Raw genomic sequence first — 11,507 nt, 5'->3', positions numbered from 1 at the left:
GACATTGTTTCATAAAAAATTTGGATTCCAACTCCTCAATCCTGATGCTGCGGGCATCAGCTAGTTTTTAAATAAGACCCGGCGATGGCTTGATGATCGTGGTAAAATTATTATTTACGATGAAATTACGATTACCTAATTTATTAAACGATAAAATTAATTAAAGAACCTCGATTATATAGGTACCTATTTTATCGATACTTATGTAGATTAGGTATTTATTATGTTTATAAATTGCAAGCATTAAATCGATAATTGCAAGTTTATAATTATTGGATTCACTAAAAATAGTGTTCGAGTGAAAAACATATTTTTAACATGAATACCATAGCATATTTTATTATTGGTAAGTACCTACTACATATTAAGAGGGGTCTCTCCGTCACTCGCCCCATACAAACGTAGTTCGTCTCTCATTGGAATACTAACCAATCATACTCTACGGAATTTTGTAGAAACGTTCCGGGAACTAATATCTATGCCTGTAGTTTTCCAGATTTCCGTTAAAATATTCGGTTTCAAAGTTACGCGGTCTTAAAAATTCACATACAAATCTTTGAGCCTCTATAATTTTAAAACTACATATTTTTAGAAAAATCTAAAAAACCACAGGAGTTTCTAGAATATGTCTGCAAAATTTCATGAACTTTGGTTGCTTAATATTCAAATGAAATTGGGACTACGATTGTATGGAGTAAGTGATGGAGAGAGCCCTGTTAAGTACACTACCTAAGGGCCTGCGCAGATGAAGGACAAAAGTCCGTCATCTTTTGTCGGGTGGAAGGCTTCGGCCGTGGCTAGTTACCACCCTACTATGTATCGAAATAAATAAATCTTTACTCTGTAATATTGTGCGAGTGCAATATGCTATGCAGTACTTAGTGAGCCATTTTTAGAGTTCCGTACCTCAAAAGGAAAAACGGAACCTTTATAGAATCACTTTCTTTTGTCTGTCTGTCTGTCTATCCGTCCGTCGTGTCCGTCAAGAAAACTTATAGAGTAGTTCCCTTTGACCTAGAATCATGAAATTTGGCTGGTAGGTAGCTCTTATTACACAAGTAAAGAAATAAATCCGAAAACCGCAAATTTGTGGTTACATTACAGAAAAAAAATTAAAATGTGTTTCAATTTTCAAAGTAAGATAACTATACCAAGTGGGATATCTATCATATGAAAGGGCTTTACCTGTATATTCTAAAACAGATTTTTGTTTATTTTTATTCGTAATAGTTTTTGGTTTATAGTCCAAAATGTCGGAAAAAAATACCCGAGTACGGAACCCTCGGTGCGCGAGTCCGACTGGCACTTGGCCGGTTGGTCTTTCCATCGTCTGCGCACGCCCTAAGAGTTTTTAATTCCATTAGATTCCGTTATTTTGAGGTAGAGCTTGTCTACTTTGAAATGACGCGCCCCACTACATAATTTTTAACCCCCGACCCAAAACGAGGGGTGTTATAAGTTTGACGTGTGTATCTGTCTGTGGCATCGTAGCTCCTAAACTAATGAACCGATTTTAATTTAGTTTCTTTTGTTTGAAAGATGGCTTGATCGAGAGTGTTCTTAGCTATAATCCAAGAAAATCGGTTCAGCCGTTTGAAAGTTATCAGCTCTTTTCTAGTTACTATAACCTTCACTTGTCGGGAGTGTTATAAATTTTTAATTTACACTTGTGTTGACTTACATGTGTACCTAAATTGCGGTGGTGGGGCGCGTCATTTCAAAATAGACAAACTCTAGGAACTATAAAATTTCCAGGTCTAGCAACAGTGAACGTGCTAAACGGTTATGTTCTCCAAGTCCGTGAAGACGACAAACAGTCTAACATTGACGCGTTAATACATAAAGCGGTACCAGTAAAGAAGTCCGAAAAAATCGCCGATACTGCTCGAAAACATTTCAAGAACCACAAGCAGTATAGAGTCAAGAGACAAGTGAATGATAAGGATTTGGAAAGCATTGTGCTTGCAATTAAAACTGATGGTAAAAATTATCGAATTTTAGGCTGATTTTAGTCTCACGCCGACCGCACGCGCACCGTCGGCGCTGATGGCTGAGATATATAAACTTACTAGCTGATGCCCGCAGCTTCGCCCGCGTGGATTGGTCAGATCCCCTGCAGCATCAGGATTGAGGAGTTGGACTCCAAATTTTTTATGAAATAATGTCGCAAAGTTCCTCTATCGATTAAAAAAGAAATGACGCAAATCGGATCAGAAATCTCAGAGATTTCGGTGTACATAGGTAGAAAAACACAACTCCCTTTTTGAAAGTCGGTTAAAAAGTAGCCTATGTTACTCCCTGGTCAATTCTCTACTTGTCTGTGAAAATCCCGTCAAAATCGGTTCAGCCGTTCCCAAGATTAGCCTTTTCAAACAGACAGACAGACAAAAATTTTAAAAACGTGTGATTCAGTTATAGTATCGTTCAAATAACCATATGACCTTAATATGAGTTATTTCGAAATTACAGACAGACACTCCAATTTTATTTATTAGTACCTATAGATAGGAAGCGTTTTTGAAAGACGCGTAGCTATTAGCGCGCACGGTGGTCAGCGCTGATAGCTACGCGGCCGCACGCGTCGCGCGTCTGCGCCGCGTAGCTGTCGGCGCTGACCATTGCACGAGCGCCTTTGCATCCCTAAAATTACTAGGCTGTCATGACGTCATCGTGACGTTTCGCCGCAACCGTTTACATCTATATTATATTGTGGGAAAGAGACGTGTAATGTAAGTATAGTGTTAAATTGCCATAAGAGGGTGAAATAGAGGGTAAGCAGGGAACGCAACGGGCGCGGTGCGTTTTTATTTTATTAATCAATATTTTTTGGAGCAAACTGAAAACCAGCGCTGAGCATTGCCATCAATGCTCGGCCATGCTGAGTTTGCGGCCTATTGCTATTGTTAGTTTTTTTTTTATAGATTTAATTTACTTATAACATATGTATGTTTGTCACTAGCAATAAGTAAGCAATAAAGCCTATTTATTATTATTATTATTAATAGAAAGTCCATGATACAAAGAAAATGTATTATAGATAGATATTGATTTTTTCTATATATATAATCCGATATTACCGGTATGTATAGTACCTACTCGCTACTAATCATAAACAGATCTATGGAACTTGGTCGTCTATCTCCGGATTCGTGGTCTTTGCTGCCTTCTATGAGCGTTCTAGTGTCGAGCGGAGCGGATGTAGTCAGCGTGTACAGTCATGGCAAATCGCCGGTTTCTATTCCTTTGGGATACCTAAGTTTTACAAAGCAGCAATATTAATACACTTCGCATTTTTGTCGTCGTCTGTACAGTAAGGCGTTTAGCTTTAGTACGATACTGAAACGAGCCACGCTGAGCCTCAGCGCTGACGAACTACGCGCTGAGCTGTGAGCGCTGATGGTGAGCGTGAGACTAAAATCGGCCTTAGAAAGAGATAATGGCGTTGCAAAGCATCGTCTCTATCACTTAAGGTGCATGACACGGGTCTAACCGGAATTTAATTTGGTTTTTCGCAATTTGTAAACTAATACGACAAAGTAGGCTTATGGCACTTTAATTGCGCCAATGGCAGTAATATCATCCTCACAGGTTTATATAAAAATGTTTACCTGAAAGGGTCCAGTTTAAGAAATTAGCTCTAGTATCGTACAGTCGATACTAGAGCTAATTTCTTAAACTGGACCTTATCAAGTAAAGATTTTTATATAAACACGTGGAAATGATACAAATAAAAGGATTTTTTCCTTTGCCTACTTGTGCTTTAAGACTTATACCTACATACCTGCCAAATTTCATGATTCTAGGGCAACGGGAAGTACCCATAGGCTTTCTTGACAGACAGACAACAAAGTGATACTATAAGGGTTCCGTTTTTCCTTTTGAAATACGGATCCCTAAAAGCAAGCTTTTATATACAGATGCAAAAGACGGGAACGGAGAAAACCTACATGGGCGCTCGCGTCGTCGGGAAAATGAAAATGTGGCCAATTTGTGGTCTGATTTAAAACAATTGGTGAATAGCTTTGTGAAACCTGATGCTGCTGGAGCTAATTTTAGATCTAAAGTGGAGAAGTATAATATAAGTAAGTATCACTATAAACTATCCACGGAAAGAAGTTAATAAGTATATGTGGGCCTGTTTGCTTTATAAAATTATTATAAAGAATCTTCTTTAATAATAACCTCTTTCGGTCTAAGATTCATTAATATAGATTATAGAACCTTCTTGTTTAAAAACCTCCACGATCCTAGCGCCGCCTAGTGTGAGTTTCCTGAAGATCTTATTTTCAAACTGAATTGGCGCCAATACTAGAACTAATTGTCCTAATAGAATTTATAAGTTGATAATTAATATGACCTGCTGTTGTTTGTTTTGATATTAATTAAATATCTTATTATTCTTAAGATATTTATTAATTATCATTAACTTGAATTAATGTTTGTTAAGATCTACGAATTTCAACAATGGCTTTATATTCTGGGATTGTCGCCGCTCAGTTATGTAATACTTACCTACTAGATCATGCCCGCGGCGACTTCGTTCGTCCGCGTGGATTTCGGTTTTTAACCGACTTCAAAAAAAGGAAGAGGTTCTCAATTCGTCGGAATCTTTTTTTTTTTAATGTATGTTCACCGATTACTCAAAGACCCCTGAACCGATTTGGAAATTTTTTTTGCTTGAAAGGGTGCAGTGCAGGTGGTCCCATATAAGTTTGGTGAAGATCTGATGAATATCTTCGGAGATGGAGAACAGAACTCCTCAATGGATCAGAGCAAATCGCTCGCGATCAGTGTAATAGCTTAGTGAACAGTAGGGCATAGCATATTATAGTACAGTGGGGCCACTAAAAATTGTGAAATAAAAAAATTACAAAAGAAAAGTTTAGGCAATAGGATAAAACATAGCCTATGTCTTTCCCCGGGATGTAAGCTTACTCTGTACCAAACACTAAAATCGGTTAAACTGTTGGGCCGTGCAAAGCAAGCAGACAGACATCCCGTGGTAATTCATTTTCCGGGCAAAAAGTAGCCTGGGTACCTACGTGTTAATGCATGGTATAATCTATCTCCATTCAAAATTTCAGCCAAATCCGTCCAGTAGTTTTTGCGTGATAGAGTAACAAACATCCATACATGCATACAAACTTTCGCATTTATATTATTAACTACTAGAGGATGCCCGCGACTTCGTCCGCGTGGATTTAGGTTTTTAAAGCTCTCGTGGGACCTGTTTGATTTTCCGGGATAAAATGCCTATGTCAATTACACCAAGCTACCTCGGTACCTTTCATACAAATCGGTTAAAAGCGGATGGGTTTTAGGAATCCCATGGAAATTCTTTGATTTTCCGGGATAAAAAGTAGCCTATGTCCGTCCCCGGGATATAAGCTAACCCTGTACCAAACGTCAGAATCGCTTAAAACTGTTGGGCCGTGAAAAGGTAGCAGACAGACAGACACACTTTCGCATTTATAATATTAATAGTATGGATAGTAGAGTGAGGAAACACTCGGTTTTGATCCTGAATCGACATCTGTCAAATATTAGATTAGGGGTAGCGTGAAATCTAAGGTGAAATCATGGATATACTAAAATATGATTCTTGTACTTACGAAGTAGGTCCTTACTAATTCCATGGGTGAAATCAAAGATAGCAAGTCGTTTTATAACCTACCTAGCGTCAAATTTGGGTAACATTTTTAACCCCCGATCCAAAAAGAGGGGTGTTATAAGTTTGACGTATGTATCTGTGTAGGTATCTGTCTGTGACATCGTAGCTCCTAAACTAATGAACCGATTTTAATTTAGTTTTTATAGTGTTCTTAGCTATAATTCAAGAAAATCGGTTCAGCCGTTTGAAAGCTATCAGCTCTTTTCTAGTTACTGTAGTACACACTGAAGTCCTGATTCTATTTCCTGTTTTTTTTTTCAGAGCCCGAACGTATCGAGTTAAGGAGCGGTGAACCTTCCATGATGTACCAAATACAGGCCAATTCGGTTCTTAAAAGCCTAAACGACGCGCTAAAGTCGCAGACAGCGAGGAGATATTCCGAAAAAATAGCTAAGGCCGCCGCTTACGTGTACCGTTTGATTAAAGAGGATTGATTAATTAATAAACATGATTAATCAGGCTCAGATTGATTAACTAACCAATATATATGATTAACGCGGCTTTCATTGATTAATTAATCATCAAACATGATTAACGAGGCTTAGATTGATTAATAATTGTAAAACATGATTAACATAATTTGATTAATTAATACATATTATTATCAATTAACAAGGCATAGATTAAAGAGGCTTAGATTGATTAAAATAAACCTGATGAAGGAGGTTCAGATTATTTTATTAATCCATAAAACTATCTATTCTTAAATTGAATACAGATTTTGAATACTATTCTCTACCGCTTCTATTCTCATTTTCAATTCTGTGATTCCAAAGCAATGCCTTGCAGCAATTCGTTCTTTACCCATATTATCACACTAATATTATAAAGGAGAAAGTTTGTTTGTATGTGTGTGTGTGTGTGTATGTTTGTTAGTCCTTCACGCTAAAACTACTGGAAGTATTGGGCTAAAATTTAGAATGGAGATAGATTATACCCTGGATTAGCACATAGGCTACTTTTTATCCCGGAAAATCAAAGAGTTCCCACGGGAATTTTAAAAACCTACATCCACGCGAACGAAGTCGCGGGTATCAGCTAGTGTGAAAATAAAACTACAATTTTTTATAAAAACTTTATTCAATTAGAAAGTCTGCTTATACCCTAAACAACACTAAAACTAAAACAAATACTTGTATTCAAAACACAAAAAAAAATTACTATTATTCCTTTACAGACTAAACAGGACGCTTTTCGCAGAAATGCGTAAGCGACACGCTTTGTCTGGCGCTTTAGACATTCTAGTAGGTCAGGCTCACTTGGTCACGTGACCCGGGATATATACACCTACGGCGGCTCGCCCCTTCGACGGCACTAGCGTAACTCATCTCGTTTGTAAAGTGGTGATAGTTCAAAAAACCAGCCAAGTGCGAGTCAGACTCGCGCACTGAGGGTTCCGTACTCCGGTATTATAGCTAAGAACACTCTCGATTAAGCCACCTTTCAAACAAAAAAACTTAATTAAAATCGGTTCATTAGTTTAGGAGCTACGATGCCACAGGCAGATACACACGTCAAACTTATAACACCCCTCTTTTTGGGTCGGGGGTTAAAAACTAAGCCAGATATCGATAAGCCCTGAAACAATATGCGTGTCGCTTACGCGTTTCTGCGCATTTATTACAATTTATTTACATTTTAAATCAGCTAATGCTTAGGTTACAGACTTTTTCACATAGTTTCTCTTCTTAAAACTAAGGTAACATCATTTTTCTCCATTTCTCTATGATTGGCTGAATTTATGGTATTCTTGCTGCAACATGCATTTCAGCCAATCAGAGGTAATTGCCATCGTCAGATTACCTGTCAAACTTTGGCATGCCGCACGTGCCAACAAAGAAACTAATCGAAACGAAGCAGCACTAATCATACCGTTTCACTCAAACACTATACACAAGTGTTGTGTGTAAGCGAGATAGAATGATTAACACCGCCTTTTTCGAATCATTTCTTTCACGCTGTCTATCGAATTACTATTAATTAACACAATTTTCGTTATAAAAATAATAATCAATAATTACATAGTTTAATATCACAATTCACTTAGAGATATATATAGTGTGCGCAAAACAAGTAGACCAATCTTAATACCAGGCGTATGACTGCGCATTGTACAAAAACAGATCAGAGGGGCTTTTTTTTTTTAAATAAAAAATAGAGAGCAAACGAGCAGGCAGGTCACCTGATGTTAAGTGATTACCGCCGCCTATGGGCAGTTGCAGCACCAGAGGAACCGCCGATACGTTGCCGGTTTTTCAGGAATTTGTTGGTCCGCCCCTTGAATAACCCCATGTTGTAATCTGGTAGGAACACCGTCGATGGGAGTTGATTCCACAGTTTGCATGTGCGTGGAAAAAAGGATCTGGCACAACGGGCGGTCGATGTGCACCAGGCACCTAGGTGGTGAGGGTGAAACTGCTTGTGGTGGCGTGCGGTGCGTTTGTAGAAAAAGGAGGGTGGAATCAGGTCAAACAGCTCTTCAGATATATTATAAAGGCAATAAGACACGCAAGGAGAGCTTACGTCTCTGCGCTGCTCCAGGATTTCCAACGAGCCAATTAGGGTTCGTCCACAAGTCGAACAGCCTTTAGATCCGATTAAATGGAAGGCGTTGGTAATGTTCAGTCTAAGAAATTAATCAAAATAATGACTTCGACGTGAGTTACTCACAAATTAGTCGATACTCGATTCTCTGACTATTTTCTTAAACTGAACACTTTCAAGTAAAGATTTTTATATAAACCTGTGGAGACAGTGACGGATTAACCCTTAAACAAATTAAGCAATTGCCTAGGGCATCACGTCTGAGGGGGCACCAGAAGAAGCACAAAAAAAATCCATCCTTAGGGCATCACGTCTCACTCTCACGTCACCAAAAACCACACCAAAAAAAGTTTCTGGGACTAATTTGAAGATTCGCTCGTTTTAAGTTGACATAGAGTCCAATCCAGAGTCATAACCCCACTCCCGCTTGCCCACTCGCTGCCCGCTTGTGCATTCAACAATTCGAACCTAACTACTCTACTTCTAAAGTACATTACATCTCATCATCTTATTTTACAAAAAATTACTACTAATATTTTTAGGCGGTAAAGGTTTAAAGACCGATTCTAGTTGACATACGGATAGTAGTCCAGTAATTCTGTAATATGAGATGGAAAGTTTTCAGAATGTTATGCAAATTGGTGGTTTTATAGATTTCGATGTGCTCTTTCCGAATTTTTATTTTGCCACCTCGTACCTTTGCCGCTCGCGCCGCCATCTTGGAAAAATGGCGCCCAAAAACAGTTTTTTCATGATAACTTCTTTCCCACTCATTTTACGATAAAAATGGCTATGTAACAATTAAACTAGAGACAATTTCCTACAATTTGTGTAGTCACCTTTTTTTGTAGACTCAATAGTTTCAGCGTACGAGTGCCACAAAGCCCACTCCAACACTCGTTTTGGCTAAATAACTCATTTCCACCCCACCATGTGGTAGAGTGAGTGGCGTGATTTTTTTTTATGGTATCTCCAGGAACCGGTAGTCACCTTCAATTTAAGCCATCAGTTCGACCAGAGAATACTAACACTCTTCAGAATTCTGCTCGAGATAAGAGTAAATATACTGCATCGCAGTTTCGATCTCACGTACATATGAGCCTTTTTTTTGGGTTTTAAACCCAAAAGATGCCCATGGGACCTTATTACTAAGCCTCCGCTGTCATCCGTTTGCTTGTCCGTCTGTCCGTCTGTCTGTCAGCGTGCTGTATCTCATGAACCGTAATAGGTAAAAAGTTGAAATTTTCACATAATGTGTATTTTTATTGCCGTTATAATAACAAATAATAAAAATTTCAAAATGGCCGCCATGAAAAAATAAATAAAAAAGAGCATTATTTCTTGTATTATGGTACGGAACCCTTCCTATGTGAATTGGACTCGCACTTGACCGATTTTTCGGTGTCTCGAGCATGTTTATAATGTGGTCGCAGTCAATACACAATATCGCAATTCGTGCATGAAAAATTTTACCTCGCACTACAAACTAAAAAAATAAAAAAATGGGTCAAGTGCAAGCCCAACTCGCACACGAAGGGTTCCGTACCATCAAACAAGAAATAACATTACTTTTTTGTTTTTTTTTCATGTCAGCCATTTTGAAATTTTTATTATTTGTTGTTATAACGGCAATAGAAATACACATTTTGTGAAAAATTCAACTCTCTATCTATTACGGTTCACGAGATACAGCCCGCTGACAGACAAACGGACGGACGGCCGGACAAACGGATGACAGCGGAGACTTAGTAATAAGGTCCCATTTCGAACCCAAAGGATGCCAATGGGACTCCCATTGGCATCCTTTGGGTTCGAAACCCAAAAAAAAGGTCCATATTCACATGAGATCGATACTGCGATGCAGTATATTTACTCTTATCTCGAGCAGAATTCTGAAGAGTGTTAGTATTCTCTGAATGAAGTGATGGCTTAAATTGAAGGTGACTACCTTCTCCTGGAGATACCATAAAAAAAATCACGCCACTCACTCTACCACATGGTGGTGTGGAAATGAGTTATTTAGCCAAAACGTGTGTTGGAGTGGGCTTTGTGGCGCTCGTACGCTGAAACTATTGAGTCTACAAAAAAAGGTGACTACACAAATTGTAGGAAATTGTCTTTAGTTTAATTGTTACATAGCCATCTTTATCGTAAAATGAGTGGGAAAGAAGTTATCGTGAAAAAACTGTTTTTGGGCGCCATTTTTCCAAGATGGCGGTGCGAGCGGCAAAGGTACGAGGTGGCAAAATAAAAATTCGGAAAGAGCACATCGAAATCTATAAAATCACCAATTTGCATAACATTCTGAAAACTTTCCAGATAAGCCCCTTTTTGACGACCAAATTCCTGGGCTATAGGGGGGCCCACAGGCATGGATTGCTTAGGGCACCAAGTAGTCTTAATCCGTCACTGTGTGGAGATGATAGTGCCATTGGCGCTATTAGAATGCCGTAAGTCTAATTTGTCGTATTAGTTTGCAAATTGCGAAAAGCCAAATTAAATTTGAATTTCATGGGCAGACCCGTTTAGTTATGCATTATTCCTTATCCTTAATTTATGCATTATTTTTTGTGTCTTAGTCTATGAATCCTTAGTCTATGATATGCGCAAACTGCCATGTTGCAATTTCCAATTGTACTACTTGTTTTATACGCACTTTACTTACAGATTAAAATTAATACTTTCTAAGGCACTCTAGGAACCACTATTACTTAGTGATAGTTGGCGTCAAGAAAAAAATTTCTGACTTTTAACCTGGGCAGTGGGAGATTTATCGATCCGTGAGGCGCAGAGGTTTCTGAACCACCACGCGATTGGTTCATCAATTATCGGTCAATTTTTTGCTTATTTTTTTTCGTACGACGTTTTTTTTCGTATCAAAAAATAAAAAAAAAATAAAAATTAAAAACTAGGTTGGTAGTTTTCTTGTTTCTTGGCAGAAATATCTACTTGGTTTCTACTGTCTTTAGTTTTAATGGAATAATATTACCTTTTTCCTAAAGTTAATACTCAAAGTCTATGTTTTAAGTTTTTGAAAGTTGTAATATCATCTTCAAAAAGGGAATTTTATTTTTACAGTCAAGCATTTTTAGAGGTTTTTTTAAAAATTAGAATTTAAAAAAAATCTCTAAAAATGCTTAAAAATTTGAGTTTTTTAAACAAAATATCAATTCAGAACATCATCATGAACATTATTTTTAATATTGAAGGTATTTCAGAAAAAAAAGTTTTTTTATAAGAAAAAGTATTTAACATAATATTTATTTTTACTTAGAATCTTTTTTTCTTCATA

At 37.7% G+C, this 11,507-nt stretch overlaps 1 protein-coding gene across 1 annotated transcript; it reads left to right on the top strand.

Annotated features, from left to right (window-relative positions):
• The first annotated feature begins 221 nt into the window (after nucleotides 1-221).
• Nucleotides 222-6,166, top strand: LOC123879438. Its single transcript, XM_045927149.1, has 4 exons — nucleotides 222-346; nucleotides 1,756-1,980; nucleotides 3,918-4,082; nucleotides 5,933-6,166. Exons 1-4 carry the CDS (start codon nucleotides 319-321, stop codon nucleotides 6,103-6,105), a joined length of 591 nt encoding a protein of 196 aa, XP_045783105.1. The 5' UTR covers nucleotides 222-318; the 3' UTR covers nucleotides 6,106-6,166.
• Nucleotides 6,167-11,507: the final 5,341 nt, after the last annotated feature.

This window comes from Maniola jurtina, chromosome 28 (genome assembly GCF_905333055.1).
Source record: "Maniola jurtina chromosome 28, ilManJurt1.1, whole genome shotgun sequence".
Taxonomy (NCBI): domain Eukaryota; kingdom Metazoa; phylum Arthropoda; class Insecta; order Lepidoptera; family Nymphalidae; genus Maniola; species Maniola jurtina.
This window is presented reverse-complemented; position numbering and strand designations above follow the sequence as displayed.

Excerpts from the sequence above, each read along its gene's own strand:
- LOC123879438 (XM_045927149.1), top strand. The coding sequence starts at position 319 with ATGAATACCATAGCATATTTTATTATTG. Across the intron at positions 1,981-3,917 it reads GCTTGCAATTAAAACTGATG|ATGCAAAAGACGGGAACGGA; the intron begins GTAAAAATTATC and ends TTTTATATACAG. Across the intron at positions 4,083-5,932 it reads AGTGGAGAAGTATAATATAA|AGCCCGAACGTATCGAGTTA; the intron begins GTAAGTATCACT and ends TTTTTTTTTCAG.